General features: G+C 36.4%; 1 protein-coding gene across 2 annotated transcripts in view; it reads left to right on the forward strand.

Annotated features, from left to right (window-relative positions):
• KLF12 (KLF transcription factor 12) overlaps positions 1-26,042 on the forward strand; it is a 476,625-nt gene that overhangs the window by 293,859 nt on the left and 156,724 nt on the right. For both annotated transcript variants that reach the window (XM_066380776.1, XM_066380778.1), the window contains one exon: positions 16,523-17,069. In XM_066380776.1, coding sequence (XP_066236873.1) covers positions 16,523-17,069 — 547 coding nt within the window. The remainder of the gene's footprint in view (positions 1-16,522; positions 17,070-26,042) is intronic.

The raw sequence follows: 26,042 nt of genomic DNA on the forward strand, positions 1-26,042 counted from the left end.
TGAAATATAATAATTTAACCCAATTTACCAGTAAAATACAGCTCAGAAAAAAATTCTAATTGAAATGCAAGGAGAAAGGAATAGTGCCATCTCTATGTCCTCTTTCTACAAATCTGCTGTATGCTTTTGCAAATAAAGGAGTGATTAGTCAAGCTTGGATTACTGTTTAGAACTGCATTGACAAGAAATTTCCCAGGACCATTTTATGCAAATTAAAAGAACGTTTCTGTTCTTCATTCTCTTACCCTATTTATTCTGTGATATGTAGTACAGTGTTAATGAAATACTGGAGTATTGATATCAGTGGTATTTTATTTAATCCTGTTTCAGAATTTCTTATCTGTAATTCTAAAAATTCCTAAAAGTTCTGAAAAATTAACATTAAAAACCTTGTGTAGACTTAAAACCTGAGCTGCGCACATGTGCAGATATTTGTAGTCTTTACCTGTAACACTCGGTGGGAATGCTCAGTTGTGTTACTGCAGAAATAGTAATTTGTCTGAGTAGGAACTTCCACCCCAATCCCTCTTGGCAATGTGCCGCTGCCTTCCTTAAACCCCCTAAACATTTAGTATGCTGAGACACATAGTGCCCCAAGGGTTTAAAACAAGAAATTGTACATCTCTACAATTTTCCAGTTTATTTTTGATAGTTATATCACAAATAGATACACTTTCTTGTGCTAGAGCAGATTATAAACAAATTTTAATATTTGACCCTACAGTGCACTATATAATTTGTTGAATAACCAAAGGCTGTGTCTTTTTATGGAAGCTAAACTGACACAAACTATCGGCTGTAGTATTTTAGTCTTAGCACTACAGTAAAACATAAAAAATAACAGCTAGGACAGAAAAAAATGAAAACCAAAACTTACTTTACCTATTACTTTATGTCAGAAAATGTGATTCAATCATTTAATCTTCAGAACTTCCTTCAGATGTCGGTACTGTTACCTGAACCATTTTATAAGTGAGAAATTGAAGTTTAGCAAGATAAGCAACTTACTTATGGTCACTGATACAGTCCAGATTCCGGGCATAACCTAAGTCGGTGTGTCCCTCTAGCCCATGCCCTGCAAGCCTCTGCTATGGTGTTGTAATATATCCTTTTAATTAATTACATAAAGCATTGAATAAATATGCAATGCAGTTTCACAATCAGCTCTTGCTTATCTTCCTGTTGATTATCTACAGGAAAAAATGCTAATAGCAAATCAAATTTTCTTTTGTCATCCAGCACATATCTGGGAGCCTCCTTTCTGCTGTCACTTGGCTTAGTGCTCAAGAAATACAAATGAATTTTAATATGAGCCTGAGAAAAAGAGTATAATTATGGCAATAAATCTGCTGGAATCATATAATGAATTTAAAACCCAACACAAACGCTTTTTGGATTATCTGTCATTTGGGATTACTTCTACCACGATCACTTGTAAGGCTGTAGATAATTGAGCATGGGCTATTTTCACTGCAGATGAAAGTACTGATATTAAGTAGAAAATGAACTATGTAAATGTGACTTTGCTTATTTATTTAATAATTAATTTGAGGTTTCATCACAGAAATCATTTAAAGCCATAAAAACACAGATTAACTTGTACTCATGGGAATCAAAATTCTGTTTTTTGGATCAAAGCAGTGATTAATGTGCTTGATTTTAACCTTTTTCATATTTAATCAATAATAGTTTAATAATATAGAGTTGTTTTTCTAAGAGATATTATAGGGAAAACTAATAAAGAAAAATAACTAAGATATGTTTGTGAAGTTCGTGAAAGATTTTATTTAACCTTTTTGACCCTTTCTTTATTAAATATTAGTCTTCTTTAAATTGCATGAAATAAAAGGAAAAATTTTGTGGGAGGGATTACAGTCATTTCAGTCTTTCCTGATCTACTGTAGGCATACAGTATAGAATCAACTGTGGGAGTCACTATTGCAGTATAGTTGAGACTGAGAGTTTGTTGATAGAAATCACGAAAAATTATGTCTTCATGTTGCCACTTATACCTGTAGAGCCATTGACACATTTCTTAACGTGTCCCAAGTCTCTGTTTTCTGTCTATAAAATGTGATTAATAATAGTTTCCTGTATTGAGATGTTGTGAGGATTAAATGAATATACCATGTACATGTACACATGTCTATAAGTGATAAATATATATGCGATTACATCCCTATATGTGGTGATGCCTAGATTTAACTAGAAGTAGATGTCATCTGTCTGACACCCTGAATCCTTACTGGAAAGGATTAATTAATAGAGTTGGGAATCATTCACTGCACTTATGACTTAAGCTCTCTGACCCAACCCCATCTCACTTTGTTATAAAACACAAATATACAGTATCTGTACTCTTCTGTTCATGCACTTAAGCACAAGAATGAAACTAACAAAATGTAGGCATCTGAACATACACTTAAATACACATACATCTTCATAAGTAGATCAAGTTAATTTTTGTGCATATTCTTGCTACATACATTCATCCCATAATTTTAAGTGTGCTTTATGCTAAGTCACAAGACTATATATGCTAACTAGCATTCATATCAGCACATACGCCATACCAGATACCCACAGAGATGCATGTAGCAATGTTTGCATTGTATAGATATAGTTACATATGGATGAAGTCAAGGAGGAAAATTGAGAGGAAAACAAAAGAATCTAAAAGGTTTTGTTTTGTTTTGTTTTTAAAGAGAGGGGGGAAAAGAATGGTAGAGGAAAAAAGATAGTAGGAAAGGGTTGAAGCTTAGTGCCAGTTTTTTTTAACCGTGGTACTATTGATCTTTTGTCTTTGTTATGGAGACTGTCCTATTGCCCTTGCCCTGAGTGTGGTCATTAGAAGTGTCAGATGTGTAGATAAAATTGGAGACAATGGCATGGAGGTAGGCAAAAGTTCTGGTCGAGTAAGATTAGCTTAAAGGACCTGAACACAATAAGCAGACAGGATAAGAAGAGAAAAGGAAGTAGAATGAAATACACAGAAAACATGTAGTGGAGTTTGGAAGGCAGAAGGAGGAAACTCAGGATGCTGGCATAGAGCATCCCCACATACGAGGGAGTAGACAGCACTGTTCTGTGTTAATGTGGAATGGAAAAGTAACAGGGATCATATGCATACATTCATCATTGTACCTAATTATAAGATTTATAATCTTCCCTCTGTGTATAATTTACTGAATGACAGAAAAAATACAGAATCATAACTAACTTTGGTTTAAACTTGATAGACATTAAAATTAAATTTTGAAAGCAAGTTATATTTTAACTTTCTATTACTGAGATATATTTAGCAATTCTATCTATGCAGTTTCTATTGATTAAAAAAAGTAAAACACTTCAAATTAACAAATATGCAAAATGTGATTCATATGTTATGTTTTAGATCTATTGGAAGAATTCATTCTTTCTTTTCAAAATTATCTTGTAATATATTGAAACTAGTCTAACTTAAAGTTCAGTAAGAGAATTTTTTTAAATGTCAGTTAATAAACTAAACCTTTTAATAAAGGAATGAACTGTTGGAAACTTTCACCTCTAATTTTAATGTTATAATTAAATTAATGTATTTATTTATTAAGTTTTAGACATGGAGCAATTTCATAGATTTATTCACTTTTAGAGTTAATAAAGGCTTTAGGGAGCAATTAGAGCTTTAGTAATGAGCTTTAATGAGATGCTTACTTTGTATTAGGAACTAGGATAGGTGTTGGGCTCATAGCCTCATTAGAGAAAGACGGACAAGCCTTGGAGTGCTTTGGAAGCACAGAGTTGTATCTAATTCAGGACAGGTGGATTCTGGTAGGGCTGAAGTTGATAACAGATACTGTTCTAAAGCATAACTGAGGTCGTTTTCAATTAGAAATTAAAGAGATGATGAATAAACTGGTCATATGAAATAGAACTTAGGCTAGAATTCAGGCATGGAACCTTTTTACAAAAGCACATTGCCTCTCAGTTATTGTTCCATTTACCAAAGTTATATTTTATTACACAGCTTTCATCAAGGCATATACATCGTTAGCCAAAAATAAAACAATATATCTTTTTCACTGCCGAGTGTTTGGCTTAAAAGAAAAAGAAGAAATTAAGTAGATGGTAAACTGATTTATCTACTTAGGTTTCTAATTGTCCTGCTACAAATATAATTAGGCTTTAGGTTTTTTCAGTTTATTCTCTCATCTTTGTGCACTTCTTTCAAACATTTCACATACAGTGTGGCCAGGGCACAAAATGCAAATGCTCAATTCCTAAATTAAGAATGGTTTTTCTAGCCCAGGCCAGTTGGCTCAGTGGTAGAGTGTCGGCCCAGCATGTTGTGGATGTCCTGGGATCGATTCCCAGTCAGGGCACACAGGAGAAGTGACCATCTGCTTCTTTCCCTTGCCCCTTCCTTTCTTTCTCTTTTTATCTCTCTCTTTCTCTCTCTCTCTCTTCCCCTTCTGCAGCCATGGCTTGATTGACTGGAGTGAGTTGGCCCCTGTTAAGGTTGGCCATGGGCTCCACCTCAGGAGCTTAAAAAACCCCCAAAAAAACAGCTCCAGCTGCAACAGAGCAGCAGCCCCAGATAGGTAGAGCATTACCCCCAGTGGACTTGCCAGGTGGATCCCGGTTGGGGCACACATGCAGGAGTCTTTCTGCCTCCCCTCCGCTCACTAGAATGGGGTGGAGTGATTTTTCTAATTGCTGTTTTCCTAAAGCTTAATATGAAAACAAACAGGAATTAACTATGAGATATAGTATAATGTGGATTATTGCCATCTGCCTCATGCCATTAAATTTGTTATGTGTAAGATTTACTGGGGAAGTGAGTTGGTGCCTACCAGACAGCTCTCCCAACAGTGGTCATTTTTATATTCTCTTCAGTTGAGCAATGCCAAATACTAATTGCATGTGAGCTACGTGAAAAAGTCTCTCATATATAAAAACACAAAGTCTCTGTCTCCTTCTTCCAGAGCTGATGAGGGCAGAATGGGGGGAATAAATTCAGTCTTAAGAATTACTCTGAGGTTTAGATCCCAGCTCTAGATAACATGGTGGGCTTTCAACTTCTGTGGGACATTTATGAAATGAAGGGAGGAGACGATTCTTCCATATAATGTTGTAGTCAATATTAAGCATAAATGTTTATTTTTCATGATTTAATTATTTAATTTATGATTGTAAGGTACCTATAACACTTATTTGCATGTTTACTTGTTTTGCTTGTACACTCTGAAGTTGATTTAAAAAGCACAATTTTGTTTTCTCCAATTCATTTTTAGTGCCCTACAGTGTTGATAGTACAGGGTTGGAACATTTCCCATTTCATGTTTTCAGAATGCAGTTCATTAAAAAAGTAATGCAAGTCTCGCAGAGGAAGAATTACTTTTATCAGGGTAATTTTTTTGTAGCATCCTGAGGTTTATCACGGTGTGTTGCTGATTATATCAATAGTAAAATCCTCTAAACAAAGACATTGGTTGAATGAAAGTTTTTTTTTTTTTTTTTTTTTACAGAGGCAGAGATAGACAGGGACAGACAGGAACGGAGAGAGATGAGAAGCATCAATCATCGGTTTCTCGTTGCGCGTTGCGACTTCTTAGTTGTTCATTGATTGCTTTCTCATATGTGCCTTGACCGTGGGCCTTCTGCAGACCGAGTAACCCCCTGCTGGAGCCAGGGACCTTGGGTCCAAGCTGGTGAGCTCTTTGCTCAAGCCAGATGAGCCCACGCTCAAGCTGGCGACCTCGGGGTCTCGAACCTGGGTCCTTCCGCATCCCAGTCCGACGCTCTATCCACTGCGCCACCACCTGGTCAGGCATTTTTTTTTTTTTTTTTTTTTTTTTTTTTTTATCAGAAACATAAAAAGCTTTGTGGTTCCCATCCATTGGTATATAATTGTTTATATTGGTTTCTAAAGTATGAAAATGTTTGCCTGATAAACTAATGCAGCAGTTTGGGGTTTCAAGAGGAATTCATAGTTTTAATCCACTAGACTAGGGGAACTGGATTGCATCTCTTTTGTTATCAATTATATTTAGCTCTTTTCTGTAGTTTAATTCCAACTTATATAGGACCATACACATTAATTCCTGTAGAATAACCATGCCACCAGTCTAAAATTGATAGTAGTAACACCCATGACAAATTGAGCTTTTAATAAGAGTTGTTATTATCTCCTACCAACAGTAGAGTAATTTTCTTCTAATAACATGGTTCATTAGAATCTAGGGACAGAAAAACCAGATTAAAATTATAAACACCTCTACCCCTTTTGTAGAATTTTTCTTTAAAATATATTTTGTACATATTTTTATCTTTCTGAAAGTATAACACATTTATTTTTACTTTAAAAGTAGCACAGACACGCCTCACCAGGCGGTTGTGCAGTGGACAGAGCATCAGACTGGGATGCGGAGGATCCAGGTTCGAGACCCTGAGGTCACCAGCTTGAGCTCAGGCTCATCTGGCTTGGCAATAAAAAAAAGCTCACCAGCTTGGACCCAAGGTTGCTGGCTCGAGCAAGGGATTACTCGGTCTGCTGAAGGCCCATGGTCAAGGCACATATGAGAAAGCAATCAATGAACAACTAAGGTGTTGCAACGAAAAACTGATGATTGATGCTTCTCATCTCCCTCTGTTCCTGTCTGTCTGTCCCTATCTATCCCTTTCTCTGACTCTCTCTCTCTGTCCCTTTAAAAAAAGAAATAAATAAAGGAAAAGTAGCACAGACTCACTGTAGAAAATATAGAAAGCATAGGAAAAAGCACAAAAGGAAATAGAGAACACCCACATGTTCACCAAATGCAGAAACCGTTATTAATATTCTGGAGTAATTTTGCTAGCCATTTTTCTAGATTTTATATATACATAAAATGTTTTGGTAGGACAAATTTAAGTTCATTCTTTATAACCAGTTTTGTATACTAACAATATTATATGGATAATATTTTCCAATGCAGTTGAATACTGTTTTTCAAACTTGTCTGATCATTGGAATCCCGTGTGATGCCTTTTTTTTTTAAGTGAGAGGAGCAGAGATAGACTCCTGCATGTGCCCTAACCGGGATCCACTGGGCAACCCCCCCCCCCCCGCTGGGGGTCCACACTCTGCCCATCCGGGGCCATGCTCATGACTTTTTTTAGCACCTGAAGCAGAGGCTCCACCAGGGTCATACTCAGCACCCAGGGTCAACCCTAAGTTCTCTAAAGTACTGTTTGCTTGGTATTGAGGTGGTGGAAAAAATAAAAAAATATATAAATACATACATATATATGTATGTATATATATATATATAATTTTGCTAACAGAACGACCATATTTTTAAAAGCTTCTTTACAGTGCCAACACTTGAAATTTTACAATATATAACACTATCAAGTCAATATGTTATACATCTGAAACTAATACAATGTTATTTGCCAATTGTATCTCAATAAACTTTGGTTATCTCAGTCTTTCCAAGGTCAGGTTTTCTTGACTCGGAAACTTGATGTATGTCACTACTATAATATATTTATATTATTATAAACAGTAACTTTTAATAGTAAACATTTTGTGAAATCAAAAGCAAGGTTTATCTGGTAGCAGAGAAAATTAATCTGATGCATATTTTGAAATATATAACTAACACAGAACACTGATTCAGGCACTGAAGTGAGACTATGGCCTGAGGTAAATGAACTTTTTTATATCTATAAGGCATGTTTATCTCTTAAGTGAAACTTTTAATATTTTAAATGATTAGTCATTGAATAACAATAATAATTTAAAACCAAAATAACAAAAATATTTAACCATAAAATAGGAAAGATAAGCTATAACAGTTACCTCTTCTTTTTATAATTTAAAAATGTGAAAATGGTTTTGGATTATTATTGATACTTTTACAAAGAATGGTGGAGGCCCTGGCCGGTTGGCTCAGTGGTAGAGCATCGGCCTAGCGTGCGGAGGACCCGGGTTCGATTCCCGGCCAGGGCACACAGGAGAAGCGCCCATTTGCTTCTCCACCCCTCCGCCGCGCTTTCCTCTCTGTCTCTCTCTTCCCCTCCCGCAGCCAAGGCTCCATTGGAGCAGAGATGGCCCGGGCGCTGGGGATGGCTCTGTGGCCTCTGCCTCAGGCGCTAGAGTGGCTCTGGTCGCAACATGGCGACGCCCAGGATGGGCAGAGCATCGCCCCCTGGTGGGCAGAGCATCGCCCCCTGGTGGGCGTGCCGGGTGGATCCTAGTCGGGCGCATGCGGGAGTCTGTCTGACTGTCTCTCCCTGTTTCCAGCTTCAGAAAAATGCAAAAAAAAAAAAAAAAAAAAGATTAAAAAAAAAAAAAAGAATGGTGGATAAAATTGGATCTCATCACTAGCATTGATATTGAAGTCAATGCATTTTTAAAAAATAATTAATGGCTTTATTTTTTTTTATTACAGATTTAGATTTACAGAATAATTTGGCAGATTGTACCTAAGAATTCCATGAACCCAGCCTACGTCAGTGTTGCGTAGTTTCTTGTGTTATTACAGTCTTGTATTAGTGTAGCACATTTGTTACGTTTAACGACTTAGAACCTACATTGGTACATTATTATTAAGTAGAGTCCGTAGTTTACCTTAAGGCTCATTCTTTGTGTGGTCCAGTTGCGTGGGTTTTGACAAATGCGTAGTGACAGGTAAACACCATTGCGGGGACATACAGAAGAGTTCACTGCTCTGAATACCCCCTGTGTTTCATGTGTTCATCCCACCCTCTCCCCCAGGCCCCTGGCAACCACTGATCTTTTTATAAAATGTCTTTATAGTTTTGCCTTTCCAAAATGTCATGTAGTTGAAAACATGAAATTTATTTTTCGGACATCTGTGCATGTTGTGTAAGGTTCAGGCTGATAGCAGTTGTAAGAAAATAGGAACGAAACTAACTCTCTAGACTTCTTTTTTGACATTTGTTTGAGTGTTATTACTTATTTATCTCATTTGACCAGGTGAATAGGATTTAAGTGCTTTAATATCTTGAGCACAGTGTTCTTATCTAGCAAGTGTGATTCAGTATTCACCATTATATTATAATATTATTTATTTGTTAAATATTTGTATATTTACATATAAACACATTATGTTCATGTCAAAACACATTTGTCAGTATTTTTATGTGTTGGAAATGTCTGCTATTAATTTTAGAAATGCATAAACAGAATCCCCTCTATTCACCATCATATAAGAGAGTCTTTCTCGCCTCATACTACCCTACACACATGTGCCAAACCAGTTTCAGATTTGCAGTCAGCTGTTAGCACAGATTCTGATTGCTTTGCAAATATTATTCATAAAATTCCTGGGAAATAAATAGATAATGTAAAAACATAATAACTAGGAAATAAGGAGAATTTGGAATAAATTTATATATGTGGATCGAATCCTTTTTTAAGACTAGAATTTTTAGTTCACTTGTGAAAGCTTAAAAGCATTAATATAAAAGTGTAAAGAGTCCATTATGCTATGTATATGTTCTGAGTTTTCTCAAGGAATTAGACATTTCTTAAACTAACACTTGAGAGATTGATATGAAGCAATTATTAAATATTCATTCAAATAACTTCCCCTTACATGCAGTAGATAACTCATTCAATGCTTCTGAAACCGAGTTCCAGATTGGCAATGTAGGCTATTTCTACTTGCTTCCTTTTATTTATTCATCTATACTCTTAGATGAACTACAGTTTATCTCTTGTTCTTTCTCTCATTCCTTAGTATACTTGGCTTTAATTTTTTTTCTTGGTCAGTTTTATAAATTCACACTTATACAACACTTGTTTTTAAGAGTTTGTCCTTGAACATGTAAAGAATAAAAATCATTGGGCTGAAAATAAGCTAAATCATAACCATGAAGGCCCATGCAAGACAAATCTTGAAAAATTGGTTTCCTTTTTAGTAAAATAAAACAACATAGTGGAAAGTGAAGTGCAGGCTCAATTCACTAATAGATTTTCGGTGAGAGAGAGAGAGAGAGAGAGAGAGAGAGAGAAGGAGAGAGAGAGAGAAAGGGAAGGGGGGGCAGGAAGCATCAACTCCCATATGTGCCTTGACCAGGCAAGCCCAGGATTTCGAACTGGCGACCTCAGCGTTTCCAGGTCGATTCTTTATCCACTGCGCCACCACAGGTCAGGCCTGGTGCTTGGATCTTTATAATTTCACTTACTAGTGAGGGAAAGGAAGGCATGAAAGCTAAGGTATATACCTAGTGTGCATTTCTTGTAAAAAAGGAATTCAGTTTTTTAATTAAAATGTACTTCCATTTAAAATAATGCCATATAAACAATGATATCAAAATTCATCTGTGCATGCACAATAATAGCCCAGAGACTTTTGAAAGGAACTCCTCTTTTGATTGGGATATTACCCACCAGATATTAAAAAATAAAAATAAAATAAATGATGTTATGACTTAAATGCTCAAATGTTTACCAGATACAGAATCATAGATTCAGTTTATTTCCTTTTTTTAGTGAGATGCACAATAAGTTTCTTTAATCACCTTCCATAAAAATTACACATTCAGTTAATTATCAAATCAGAAGGTGAAACTTGTATAAACTAGTTTTCTACTGAGAGTCTATCTCATGATAAGACTATTAAAGAATGGCCAGCCAACAGCCCGTTACAATTATTTTAATATATTTATATATTGTTATAATGGATGCATACTGAACTACGGATTGATATATGCTATTTATATTGTGGAATTAAGAAATTAGGCCAATTCATTAAAGTATGTATTCCATCAACTGTTACGTAATCGTCTTACGGAGCAATCTAATTAAGCTAAAAAATACAGGAACAAAATAAAGTTTCAGATGACTTTCCTCTAAAATTTAAGAGAAAATGTGTTTATTTAAAAATAGCATGTAGATACACCAAGTCCTCACAATATCCTGACTTGTTCAGCCACTTCTGTAATATGTACCTGTCTGGTTGTTTATACGCTGTATCTCTGTGTGGCTGAGTGATGCGATCCTGTACCAGGATAGATGTTATGCTGAGGTCAGTAAGTGAAGTCACTCCTGAGAGTTATAGTCATAGTTTAGGTTGTGTTTAGAATTTTTAGTTCTAGAAGAGGAAACTCGGGTGCTTTTCTCCTGCAGTTCTCATTATTACTTAAAAGCACTTAATAACCTTAATTCAGTCTATACAACAATTGAATGAGTTTGGAATTAATATTACTCTTTTTTAGGTGGATAAACTCAAACCTAGAGAATTTTTTTTTAACAAAGACAGAGAGAGAGTCAGAGAGAGGGATAGACAGGGACAGACAGACAGGAACGGAGAGATGAGAAGCATCAATCATTGGTTTTTCCTTGCGCATTGCAACACCTTAATTGTTCATTGATTGCTTTCTCATACGTGCCTTGACTGTGGGCCTTCAGCAGACTGAGTAACCCCTTGCTTGAGTCAGTGACCTTGGGCTCAAGCTGGTGAGCTTTTGCTCAAACCAGATGAACCCTCGCTCAACCCAGTCCGACGCTCTATCCACTGCGCCACCGCCTGGTCAGGCAAACCTAGAGAATTTTAATGATGATACCAAGGTTGCACAGTAAATTAATGAATTTAAGTCTTTTGTGTCCAAGTCAAATTCTCTTTCCATAATGACCACACATCAGGCTATAAAGCTAAGATTCTTAGAATAGCTCAGTCAGGACCTATGTAATATTAGGCAAGTCACCTTACAATCTTTTCAAAAGACTGCCATGAGATTATATCTCAAGATTTTATAGATAATATTAAACATAATTTTTTTAAATGCTAGCTGGCTGGCTGAATAGATGAATAGATAAAAGGATAGATAGTTGGGGGCAGTGTGTGTGTGTGTTTGCACATGTGTGCATGCTTTATGCCACTTCTCTACAAATCCCTGGTGCCATCAAAGTCAAAACAAGCAGCTTATAAATCTTGGCTAACATTTAACAGAATATTGTCCAAGTAGTCCTCAACCATGACTATACATAAGAACTTCAGAAAGGCTTTCCAAAGATAGGGCAGTGTGCAGACATGTTTTCCCTTTTTAAGATCTCCTTGTGATTAAAATATATGACTAGTGTTAAAAACTTTTTATTTAACTGATAGTAATGGCTGATGTGGGAGACATATTTAATACTCTGGGTACTAACATATTGAAAGTTCTAGATCCATTTTGCATTCATTCAACAAAATGCCAAAAGGTAGAGTTACATTTTAAAAATGTTTGTTCAGGAAAATGATTATGTGATTAGAAAAGCTCCCATGTAATCCCCAGATCACTGAGAGGAGTCTGTTTACTAGAATATTATGTATTATATTTATATTATGAATAAAAGGGGCTTTAAGACTTTTGAAAAGCCTGACCAGGCGGTGGCACAGTGGAAAGGGCGTCGAACTGGGACATGGAGGACCCAAGTTCGAGACCCCGAGGTCTCCAGCTTGAGCGTGGGCTCCTGGTTTGAGCAAGTCTCACCAGCTTGAGCCCAAGGTCGCTGGCTCAAGCAAGGGGTCACTCGGTCTGCTGTAGCCCCCCTGCTCAAGGCACATATGAGAAATCAATCAATGAACAACTAAGGAGCCGCAACGAAGAATTGATGTTTCTCATCTCTGTCTGTCCCTCTCTCTGACTCTCTCTGTCTCTGCCAAAAAGAAAAAAGAAAAAAAAAGACTTCTGAAGAAAGTGATAATGTGGCAAAATAATCTGTTTATACTTATCTTTAGCTTTTCACAACACTTTTGTGTGTATTTATGCAATTATTTCTTAAGACAATTTATTTTTTTTAATTACTTGTTGCCTGACCTGTGGTGGCACAGTGGATTAAAGCGTTGACCTGGAATGCTGAGGTTTCCAGTTTGAGACCCTGGGCTTGTCTGGTCAAGGCATATATGGGAAGCAACTATATGAGTTGATGCTTTCCACTTCTTTTCCCTCTTTCTCTCTCTCCCTCCCTCTCTTTCTCCTCTCTCTAAAAATCAGTAACCAAAATTAAAAAAAAAATTTCTTGTGTACTTTTTCAAGTGATATTATATAATCTTTTGGAAAATGAAATTACTCTCATTCTTTTTGACTAAAATCCATTATTTCCTTACAATAATTTTGCCTTTAGAAAGAGTGAGATTCTTTTAGTGTTTTAAAAAAATTTGTGTTTAAAGGGTGATGAACAGCAAAAAGTCAGCTTTCCTAGGCAAAACTCTTGATGGTCTTTTTAAAAAACAAACAAACAAGAGAAACAACTGTTGGTTGTCCCTAGTGTAGTCCATCAGTGTTGTATCAAGAATTGCGCAGTTAGTGCCCTGGCCAGATGGCTCAGTTACTTAGAGTGTCATCCCAAAATGCAGTGGGCTCCTCTGGTTTGTGGGTTCAATCTCCAGCCAGGGCACACACAGTGACAGATCAGTGTTTCTCTCTCTCTCCTCACCCTCCCTTCCTCACTTTCTAAAATCAATCAATAAATTTTAAAAACCTATTCAAAAAAGAATTGCACACGTAGTAACAAAGGGCATAATTTGACTGCTTACAGTTTCTCTTCCTCATTGTGCTTACAACTTCTAACTTTTCCCTGTTATTTCTGGCCCTTGCAGTGTCCCTGCCGCTTGGTTTTCTGATAACACACCCATATCTTCTCTCACTTTCTCATACGCATACTTTCTCATACGCATAATCCTCTTATTTAACTTCCAGCTGCTCTGTGTACCTCCCTTTGGTGTTTTCCCTTGGCTTCTCTCAGCTTTCATTTTCTTTAGCTTGTCTCCTGTGCTTCCATCACCTCACTGTAGCTACACATTCGTGGATTCAAACCTCAGAGCCCATACATGTCGATGTCACACTTTCTGAAAGTAAAGGAATAATTCCGAGTGCTGATTTCAGGACCGAGCCTTTCAGGTCTTTTCTCTTTCCCGAAAGGAAGAGCAAGAGGACGTCACAGCTGATTTGAAACCATAGTCCTATAGCACTGCTGGCTTTGCCTATATGTGTGTGCAGCCTAAAGCTGGGATTATGGTGGCTATCCCGTTCACATATGATCACAGTAGAAATGATTAGTATGGAATGTGAGGATATGATATTATGTCAGCACTGCAAACGGATGAATGATACAATAAGGATTTTGTCTTCTGTATACTGATGAGCTGTTATTTTGGGCCATCCTGGCTGTATTTCAACTGCTACATATGTAAAAGGAGCCAGCATGTGCCTCTCTGATGTTTATGCTTATCTATTCATGCATAATGTGTTCAAGGTTCCAAATGAGATCATCTGTTCACAGGTTTGGTTTAGTCTTCCTCATTTTTATGAGCATTTTGTATGTTTTGGTGTGAGTTCATGCAAAGCTATGTAGTTTTCAAGTGTTTGAAAGCTCCTAGGGACTGCTAATGTCCAGTCTTCATAGCTTTCCAGTATATATATATACAACAGCATTATTCAGAGGAACACTCTCTTGTAAAACAGCTTCAGGAGTAAATATTTTTCTTAGTGAGGGACTAAGCAGATACCTTAGGAAGCTGGATTCCTATTCATAATCTATGAAATTCTATGCAGGTTGAAAAGCTCAGTGAAGCTTGATGCCTCAGAAGCTATCTCTTTAAAAATGTGTTCTGTATTGTTATAATCTGCTAAAGTAGTCTTTTGTTTACATTATAAAATGTTTCCCCATTGATGACTTACTTCTCAGCTCTTGGTTTGTAAACCTAGATAATAAACTTGTGTCTAAGTAGAGAGTAAGAAAGAAATTTTTGTGATGGAAGTAGTCATTACTTTCAATATTAGCATTTTGGATATGTGTAATACAGTAAAAAGAGAAATTAATCAAGACTATATCTAAAATCAAACTGATAACTTAGGCTTATTGACATATTTTATAATTTTAGTGACAAACCAGTTGAGATATTTTATGAAAGCAGATTTTCATAAAATGACAAAGAATTTTTGCATTTCTCTACTAATGAGAAAGAGCTTATAAATGTTCTACAAGGAAATTAGATGATAATGCTGGGAACCAATTAAAATAATATTCTAGTTAGAAGACTGGATACTGATAACAGCTTTTTATATAAAATTGTTGTTTATGGTGTTTATGGTATTTATTTTTTTCTTTTGTTTCTTAATATCTGAGATTTTAAAACTTATTTTTTAATTTCAGCACTTTAATGAAATCTTATTTAGAATTTCATGCCGGAGTTATTTTAGAAGATTCATTTTTGTATTTTCTGATTTTATCTTTTCGTGGGTCAGTAATCATGTTATCTTAGAAGCAGAAAAGCAATAAAGCATCAACTCATTTCACTTTTTAGTTGATGTGGTACCACTGTTGACTTATTTTCTTTCTTTTCTCATTGTTGCAGGTTAAAATTCCCTTATACTACTGCCTATTGTATGTTCTGAATGGAGCTATAATTCATATTTTGTAAAGAACAGATTTAAGAAACCCGTTTTGTTCCTTTAAGTGTATGCTCAAGTTTTGAGGGGGAATAGAAAACCAAAATCTTTTATTAAACAAAGAATGAAATGTACCAATTTAATATCATTTTAGACATTGTTGTTCTGATGCCATAATGAAGCTGAAAAAAAGGTTTTGGTTTTCATATAATAGAATGATCATGTCTGTTACCCTGGTCAAATTAGATAGAACCAAAATGCTCTGTTACCATCTAACCTCTCCGTTAAGGCTGATACATACATGCTCAGTGAACTCTTGAGCCGTTACAGGCCTCAGAAGTAGACATCCAATAAGTATTTGTTGAATTCATGAGTGAATAAGTGTAAGAATAAATTATATTAATGCCCAGTAATAAAATGTTGGTTCCATTATTCTGGGTAGAAGCTTAAAGTCTTTTATTATTATTATTATTATTATTATTATTTTGTTCATCAAAACTTTAAAGCATGGAATTGAATGTGGTCAAAATTACTGTCATTAAGTTAAACAAAGCAACCATAGACAATTTAAAATTTCCAGAAAATATTTTTCCTGAAGTTACTATTTCTTAAAAGGTACATTGTAGAAGCTCTGTATGTTATTTTAAGAAATGAATGTTGTCATCACTGTGACTAAGAGTTGAGATCTAATTAAGTTGTTAGAAATGGTTTGTATTTAATAATGGTAGGTGGGTGTAGGGGTTGGAGAAGTTTGTCTCTTTTTTTGATGCTTAGGAGAATTGGACGGTAGCTTTTTCCCCAAATACGAAATGATGTTGAAGGTTATCTAGTCAGAATTCTTGTTAGTTTACGGTTCAGGAACCTGAGGCTCATAAATGAAGGATGAGTCAAATCAGCAAAATGAATGTTTTTAATTAAATAGGTTGCATTTATACACTTTTAAGTAGATAATGCTTTACATACTGAACTTTTGTACTTTTTTACTCTCAACTTTAATCATGATGATTGTCACAGAGCAATCCTGGAAATATTTGGGGGACAAATTAATGTCTCATAGCAATAAGAGAAAAATTAATAAGCACTCTGGTAATGACTCTTGACTCTTTTAGCATGTGTGAGTAACAAAGGTAATTGTGTTCCTTTTTTTCCCCTACAGTCTCCCAACGTCCACAACTACCCCGACATGGAAGCTGTTCCCCTGTTGCTAAATAATGTGAAAGGGGAGCCCCCCGAGGACTCATTACCTGTAGATCACTTCCAAACACAAACTGAGCCAGTGGACTTGTCTATCAACAAAGCCAGGACATCGCCCACAGCCGTTTCCTCCTCCCCAGTGTCCATGACAGCGTCTGCCTCCTCACCTTCTTCAACTTCAACCTCTTCCTCATCTTCTAGTCGTGCAGCCTCGTCCCCAACTGTTATAACATCAGTGTCTTCAGCATCATCTTCGTCAACAGTGTTAACTCCAGGACCCCTTGTTGCCTCTGCATCTGGTGTGGGAGGCCAGCAGTTTTTGCACATTATCCATCCTGTACCACCTTCAAGCCCCATGAATTTACAGTCTAACAAACTGAGTCACGTTCACCGCATCCCCGTGGTGGTACAATCGGTGCCTGTTGTCTACACAGCCGTGCGGTCACCCGGAAATGTGAACAACACTATTGTAGTGCCGCTTTTGGAGGATGGGAGAAGTCATGGCAAAGGTAAGGGACACAAGCGAAGCCTTGATTTATGCAGCACTAGAGGTAACTATTCTTTCATTCAGTGAGCAAACCCTAAATCATATACAAATACACTACATCCAAACAAGTTCTCTGCACAACACAGAGCTATTGAAAGTAGGAACTAAACTCAAATTAGTCTATATTTTATGTATAAAGTCATTTAATGTCAGAAGTCAAATACCTAAGTTTGCAAAATAACCTTTACCTTCAAATATACAGATGGGAAGGGCAATCTATAGTTCATATAATTGCTTGTAAGTATAAACACATGAATCCCTTACAGAAATTATCCATTATGAAATTTTAAATAGTGCATCAGGATGTTTCCTCTTGCAGTTGTTCAGATTGGAACTTATTTGGATGATAACAATACAGAATGCCATGAAGTTGTAATGCTTGGAATTTCATCATTTGCTTTTAAGTAACATAAATTAAGTGACCATTAAAAGAATTTTAAAGTTAAGTGTTTGGATAAAAATATATCAGGTAGCATGAGCTCTTATCTTTTTGTAAGTCTTAAGTTATTTTCATATTAAATAGCAGGATGCTTAGTACGATGGAAATATTGCAACATGCAATATTAATATTCTCTTCTGGGTTTAGAAGGCAAAAAGATACTGTGCTGCATGACTATTTAATAATAGTTAATTAATTATATATGATAGTTTACAGCTGTTCTAGAAGTTATTTATTTACTTCTAAGCTCCTTTTCCCCTCAGTTTACTGAAGGAACTTGTTTGTAATAGCATGATGTTTTTAATATTTTTCTTCCCTTCCCATGAATCTATAAAGTAACCACTCCTTCTGTAGAAATGTAAAATGCCTATGATCCTTGATTCATTCCATTTAAACTGAATACATATGTATGTATTTTGTCATCAGAACACAGAAATAATATGGATTAAGATTATGTTGTATTACTTTTTGCTTTGAATACCATAATGTTGTTGAGGCCCATAATTAAAATATGATTGATGGACACTGCCTTCTCATAAAATGATGGTAAGCACAATTGTTTAGTTTCTTGTGTAAGGTCGACTTCAATGCATAGGCATAATATTTGATTGTGTACTTAGAGAAATTTTTGCAAAGCTATACTACAATATTGTGCATTCACCTTTGGCAAGTCAGTGTTTATGAGTCATGCTATGAGGTTTTTTCACAGCACATGAAATAAATTTTACCTTTCCAGTTTTGCCAAGTGAAAAATCTCATGACTTGTAGCCATCAGAGGTTTTAGACTGGAATCTTGAGAGGTAGACACTGTGCTTACCTGACAGTTTCTCTTTTGTGCTATTACGGACAAAGGCCAGACTAGCCTTCATGAATATAGGGATAAGAGAAAGAGCGAGTATGGACTTTACTTGAGATAAACCCTCTTTGATACTAATAATACATCTGATCAAAATAAGCCAATAGATTTGAATAATAACAATGATGTGTAATCAGTTATTTATTTTTCTGATTATAGAATTTTTCCCCACTATATTCCACTTTGAACTTTATTTTCCCCCAACTTATTCCAAACCCATTAAAATTCTACTCTAATTTCTTCTATTTTTTAAATATATTTTTTGTTTTTTTAATTTTTTAAATTACAGTTTACATTATTTTATATTAGTTTCAGGTGTACAGTGTAGTAATTATATAAATATATTTTTTTAAGAACTAGGAATTAGCAAATAGCAATAATAGAACTTGGCAAGTTACATTATTTTATAGATGTATGTATGTGTATGCTGTAGAATCCAGTCTTTGTATGATACCACGTAAGGGAAATGCTGCTTTTATTATAAAATTGATAAGGATTTTAACATTATTCATGACTTATTTATAATTTTGATACACTAATGAAGAAAATAAAGAAATATATCTTTTATTTGCCATTATTTTTTTATGGGATAAATTATTTTTATTTACAGTATTTATTAAGTATATTGCCAAAATTTAAATTTCTGGAAAATATATCTTTGCTGAAGAACTTCGTTAAAACTCAAGCTGTAATTTGTTCTCTACATGAATATATTTATTAGTTATATGTAGTATTTATTCTCAAACATTTTTTCATTTCAAAAATAGATATACAGTGTGTCCATCAAGTCATGGTGCACTTTTGACCGGTCACAGGAAAGCAACAAAAGACGATAGAAATGTGAAATCTGCACCAAATAAAAGGAAAACTCTCCCAGTTTCATATCTATTCCGTGCAGTTTGATGTAGACTCACGCACAGATTTTTTAGGGCTCCTTAGGTAGCTATCCTGTATAGCCTCTACAGACTCGTCACAGACTGATGGCCTACCAGAACAGGGTTTCTCCACCAAACTGCTTATCCCACCAAGTAATGTTATTCCTATTTGGTGGCGCTTCGTTATAAACGTGCTGATATTCACGTTGCACTTTGGTCACGGATTCGAGTTTAGCGAGCCACAGAACACACTGAACTTTCCTCTGTACTGTCCACATCTCGACTGGCATGGCCGTGGGCTGCTTCGCTGTATACACGGTGTTACATCATCATCTGCGCATGCGCACATGCTGTCACATCATCCTACAGAAACTGGGAGGGTTTTCCTTTAATTTGGTGCAGATTTCACATTTCTGTCATCTTTTGTTGCTTTCTTGTGACCGGTCAAAAGTGTACCATGACTTTACGGACACACTGTATAATCACACTTGGCTATGATGTTGGCATTAGGAGCATGTTTGAAATCACGAATGTATAAGTTAGAATTCTAATTCTCTCATTTACAGCTTTGGACTTGGGGAAGTTATTTAGGTCACTAATCTCTATTTTCTTCAGTAATAAAATGGGATTAAAAACATGATCAGTGTTTGATTAAGTAAGAGCTTATATATAAATGTCTAGCATTGATCAACTATCCATAAATGTTTTAGACTGGAATTACTTATAATAATTATACCCCCTGCAAAAAAAAAAAAATACATGTTCAGATTTTTTTCCTCTGTTTTGACAGACAGAAACTTGGAGGGAATAAAAACTTACTGAATTTAAAAATGAAAAACTCCCAAACAGTTGGTACAGAAATGCCTCTCAAAGTTGTTACTCAACAGATTGTAAGGGCTGAGAGTTTAATATGAGAAATTGTTTGGAAACATCCCATATTTTCTATTTTTATTAGTTTACATTAAGTTTTTATAATCACCATATTCTACAAATATTGCTGTAACATATAAGTTTTTTTATTGTCTAACTGATTAATTAGATGATAGTATAAGTGTATAGTGGAGGAGGTCTGCCTGCCTCACAGAAAGAATAAAGGAAAGGGCATTTTAGTAATTCTTCAAGTCTTTATTTTGCACATATGCAGCTGGGCACTGGGCCAGCGATGAAATGTCTGAGTGATAGAAGGAGCCCCTATTTTCATTCCCACTTAGGACTTGTAGTCTGGTTTGGATGAGTCAAAGAAAATGTGAAACAGGAGTTGGATTTTCAAAATGCTAGTAATAAAAATAGAAAACTAACTCATAGTGTAGATGATTATAATGGCTAATAACTTTTAAAGCTAGTCTCTGGTAAAGAAATAGATTACTCTATGTCACATTACACAAAGGACTGTCAATATACATCCATGTCTAATGATACTGTAGCATATTATGAATCATTTTTTCATTCAAGTACTTATTGAGCATCCATCATGTATCAGGCACTTTATTGGCACTAGGGATACAGTGTTGAACAAAACAGATGCTGATTCTATCTGAGTTTTTATAGTCTATTAACAGATATCAGCATTTAACACAAACACAAATAGCTAGTAATTGTAGACAGAGTTGGATGAAAACATAAGACTAGCCATGTATGTGCCCAGGCAGATAAAGAAAGTTGTGTTTGACAGAAGTATTTTTATGGAGAGTGTTGTATATGATTGGAAGACATGTTTTTACTGTGATGTTGGGGTTTGGGGATGTAGTATAAAACTTCCACTTGAGTATGCTTGACTAACAGCAACAGGGTGCAAAACAAGGACAGAACCTGGGCCCAGCCAAGTAGTTCATATTGGTCTGAAAAAATGGCAAGTTGTTAGCTAGCCCAGGGTACCAGCATACCTCATTTGGGCCTTAAAAGTAATGTGTGATATGAAGAAAAACGGCATGGCATTCTGGCAGGTACAGTAAACGAACACAATTAAGACTAGAGTTATGAGAGGGAGGATGTCAGGGAAGGTCTCCTGAGGAAGACAGTTTTTTTTTTTTGCTTGATACTAAAAGACCTAAGTAGCAGAGAGCCCCTCAAGGCAACAGTGCTGAGAGGTAGGAGACTCCATATAGAAGGAACAGCCAGTAGACTGATCTGGCCCGAGATTTTTTTTTAAATCAAGAAAGACAGGGACAGAGAGAGATAGAGACAGGCAGGCAGGAAGGGAGAGAGATGAGAGCATCAATTCTTTGTTGCAGCACCTTTGTTGTTCATTAATTGCTTTTTCATATGTGCCTTGACCAAGGGGCTCCAGCAGAGCAGGTGACCCCTTGGCTCAAGCCAGCAACCTTGGGTTCAAACCAGCGACCATGGGGTCATGTCTATGATCCCATGCTCAAGTCAGCGACCCGCACTCAAGCTGGTGCATCCACACTCAAGCTGGGTGAGCCTGCGCTCAAACAGGCAACCTCAAGGATTCAAACCTAGGTTCTCTGTGTCCCAGTCCAATACTCTATCCACTGCACCACTGCCTAGTCAGGCTGACCTGAGTTTTGTTACTAGGTAACCTGAGACATGTTCGTTATAAACAAGATCCTAAGGAATTATTGTACCTCATAAAAGAATTTCAGTCCAGCCTAGGAAAGTTTTTGGTAGATTTTATAGATTTTCATTATTATTATTTTTTACAGATATTTAATAGTTGAAAGCACAGAAGGTCTTATATCACAAATAAAGTTGTTCTCGGTCTGTTACTACCTTGATAGAAGAGTAGGGGTGTTTAGGATTTCCTTTGCTCTCTCCCTCCCTCCCTCCATCTGTCCTTTCCTTCTTCCCTCCTTCCCTCCTTCCCTCCCTCCTTCCCTCCCTCCCTCCCTCCTTCCCTCCCTCCCTCCCTTCCTCCCTCCCTCCCTCCCTTCCTTCCTTCCATTCTTTTCTTCTCTCTGCTAGTGAGGTCAGAGAAAGTTGAAAAAAGAGAGTGCAAGTGATGAGTTTCAAGTAGGTAGCCATCAATTGTATCGAAAGGGGCCAGGTAAAATAAGGACAAAGAATTGATTATTTGGTAGGCGTAGAGTTCATTGGTGACACAGTGTGTCAGTAGAGCAGTGGGTACAAAGGACTGACTGAAGTGAGCTTTTGTTCAGATGAGAGGTGAGAAAAGGGAGACTGAAAGTCTAGACAGCTCTTTCGAATAGTTTTGCTGGAAAGAGTTGTAGAGAAATAAATGACAGCTGAGGAGACTTTAAAGTTCTCAAGGGAGAATTTTAAAAAGGGGAACAGTATAGCATATTTGTAATTCTTTCAAATATAATTCAGTAGATAGTTGAAAATGGGTAATTCCAGAGAGGAAAGAGTTGTAGAAGCAAAGTCCTTAATTGGATGTTAGTTGCTTTTACTGCAGAAATAACCTGCATCTTGTAATAATTAACACAAATTCTAAAGTCATTTTATTAGACTGACAAAATTTTGAGGGAAATGAAAGAAAATGTGAAAATACAATCTACAATTGACAATGAAAAGCAAACATTTAGTAAAATTTTAGTGTCATTGGGAATTATAAAAATGATACCAGATTTAATATAAACATAAGATCAAACATTTCTCATTCATCACCTAGTAGAATATAGAGACTCATTCAAAACAAAAGATTAACCTAAAATAATTTGTATTTGCTATTTAAAAACACTTGAGTGTTAATCAATACTACATTTTGGAAATTCAGAATACTTAAAGGCAAATACCATAACAGTCTGAGAATCCAACTAAAGAGTTTTTAAAAAATGGACTTCCATCCCCACCGCCATTACCTGAGCTGGGCCTCTCTCCGTGTAGCTGGAAGAATAGACATCATTACCTCCATGTCCAGAAAGGAACCTTGAACAAGGGTGTGACTGAGTGGTGGGTCTGGAACAGTCAAAACTGAAAAGTCTGGTGTAGCCAGGTGGCTATCTCACTGTTGCCCTGACCATGATCTCATTCTTTTCTATTAGTTTATGTAGCTGGTCTGTTATTTTCTCCCTTTCCCATTATTGGCTTCTCCTTAGCCACCCAACCCCGTCACGTGACTGTTTGTCCACAGGGCTATACTGAACTAGATCACCAGGCAGGAAGAGCTCAGCCTCACTTCTCAGCAGCCACACTTTCTGTCGTGGAAGTGCATTCCCAACAGCCCCGTCTACCAGAATTTTATAAAACACATTTATTGCATTGAGACCTTTCATTGTAATGGTGTCATACCCAAAAAACAACATACTATGGGTCATAAGTATATTATTCCTGACTTAAAACTTTTATGTGATTAGGTCCCTGAGTATAAATCACATTTTTTCCCCAGAATATCTGACAAGAACATTTTGATTCTGCTGTCTGAAAACCAACCCCAGTTGGGCGTGTAATTTCTTTGGTCATCTCCTTTAAAAGAGTGTTGTTTTCTTATTATATTTAGATGAAGTGAAGAATCCTCCAAAAATAAACCTTATTTTCCTAGCACTCATTCAGGATGAGTTTCAAAGGGATGTGGCCATAAAGAAAATTTGAAACACACCCTATTTCTTCCTACAAGCTGCTGCTTTTCTCAGCAGCCTGCAGGAAGAAGCCACAAGTGTATTTTTAGTCATATGCCATTTATTTTTGTGAACGGAAATATGGTCATCACAGTGATTGCTGCAAAACTGGTTGGACGTAGCTCCTGACCATTGAATACAACTCTACTTGTACTCCCATGAAACTCCCCATTTCAGACCTGTTTATTTTACCATTTTTCTTCTGCTGTTAGCTTTCCCTCTTTGTGGTAATGATGTCTTATTTAAGATCACAGTTCATTTTGTCACTGGCTTGCTTCTTCTGTCTACCTTACACATGGTTGTCCTCTTTTAGTTCACCATTCACTGCAGTCCTGGTACCATCTGTCCATATGACCAGAATAGTCCGGGCCAGCTGACCGGTGCTTGTATGTACGGTTGTCTTTGCTTCTTGAGTGATTGAACGAGCACAGCTTCTTTTGGTAATTTATTCTTATACTGTGCTCACATCTGATAACTACTAGATACAGATTTATATTTTAATTCTGAATCTGATGTTTATAGACAGACCCTTAGTTATATCCTTTAGTTTTTTAAATGTTGCTTATTGGGAATTAGGACTGGAGAATTGCTGACTTGGGTTTCAAGCATTTAAATAGAGTCCTCCCAAATAGTACTGGCTTCTTATGCTCTCGTTTATCTGAAATACCTGTAGTCTGTTGATTCTTCCACTTCATCTGGCATAGACTGGGTGAATTCAAAGATTTGATAATAACTGACTCAGAGAGTAGACAGAAATTGCATTTTTGGTAAGAGAATTAGCAGAAAAGAAAAACCACTAAATAAACTCCTTGGGAACTGTAGAATGTCAAGGAGTAAGTCTGATTGGCTTTCCCCCATGCAGTTCAATAGTAAATAAAAGTCCAAAGGCAAAAAGAAAAACGTGGACCAGAGGGGATCCACACTAAGAGAGGGAGAGATTTCATTCATAGGTAGATATTGAGGAAATGAAGATATAGACAAGAGACAAATCCATTTGTTAGGTAAAGTAGCTAAAGAAGAGGTTAACAGAGTGGATTTATGTTCACTCTGTTATAATGTAATACCTGCCACATCATTTTTATTTGTTAGGACAAGTTTTTCCTATGGTAAAAAGATCTCATTTTTGTTTAAATAAATAAATGCTTAAATGAGATGTGTAAGTAATATAATATTATAATGTAGTAGTCTCTACATTCATTTTTACCACACTTGTAAAGTTTTCCTGGGTAATATTTAATACATTGAACATTGCATATTCGATTTTGAAAGATCTTTTATTTCTTTTGTAGTTTCATTTTATTAAGAATAATTTTTTTTCGCCCTGGCCGGTTGGCTCAGCGGTAGAGCGTCGGCCTAGCGTGCGGAGGACCCGGGTTCGATTCCCGGCCAGGGCACACAGGAGAAGCGCCCATTTGCTTCTCCACCCCTCCGCCGCGCCTTCCTCTCTGTCTCTTTCTTCCCCTCCCGCAGCCGGGGCTCCATTGGAGCAGAGATGGCCCTGGCGCTGGGGATGGCTCCTTGGCCTCTGCCTCAGGCGCTAGAGTGGCTCTGGTCGCACCATGGCGATGCCCCGGAGGGGCAGAGCATCGCCCTCTGGTAGGCAGAGCATCGCCCCTGGTGGGCGTGCCGGGTGGATCCCGGTCGGGCGCATGCGGGAGTCTGTATGACTGTCTCTCCCTGTTTCCAGCTTCAGAAAAATGCAAAAATAATAATAATAATAATAATAATAATAATAATTTTTTTCTCTCCTGAAATAATATTCTACTCAAATGTAAAGCCTCTAATTTCAACTAGTCAAGGTGCTGGTAGGCTACAAGAAATTCTTATTTTACATACTAGATTACATGTATTTATAGGATTAATATGATAATATTTGGACATATTTATCCATTGCTAGAAACTTTAGAGTATTGGAAATATATAAATATGTATATATTTAGCAAATGGGCATTTTACTCAGTAACTGTTAGTACTAGGAAAGAATAAATAAATGGAAGAAGAATATAAGGTCCAAGCAGGAAACTTGATCTTAGAAACATTGCCAGCTCTGTTTTTATTGGCCTTTGAATTATTTACAACACTCTGGCTGTGGTTTCTGCTCCCTTTTTTTCCCCTCTTATTCCCTTAATAATAGTTCTTTTTCTGTTTTAAACTGTTCCTATTTCTCGGCTCTGTCTGTCTGCCTGTTTTCCACTTTAATGGAGAATCTGATTAACTGGTATTCTGCTTT

This window comes from Saccopteryx leptura, chromosome 4 (assembly GCF_036850995.1).
Source record: "Saccopteryx leptura isolate mSacLep1 chromosome 4, mSacLep1_pri_phased_curated, whole genome shotgun sequence".
In the NCBI taxonomy this organism is placed as follows: Eukaryota; Metazoa; Chordata; class Mammalia; order Chiroptera; family Emballonuridae; genus Saccopteryx; species Saccopteryx leptura.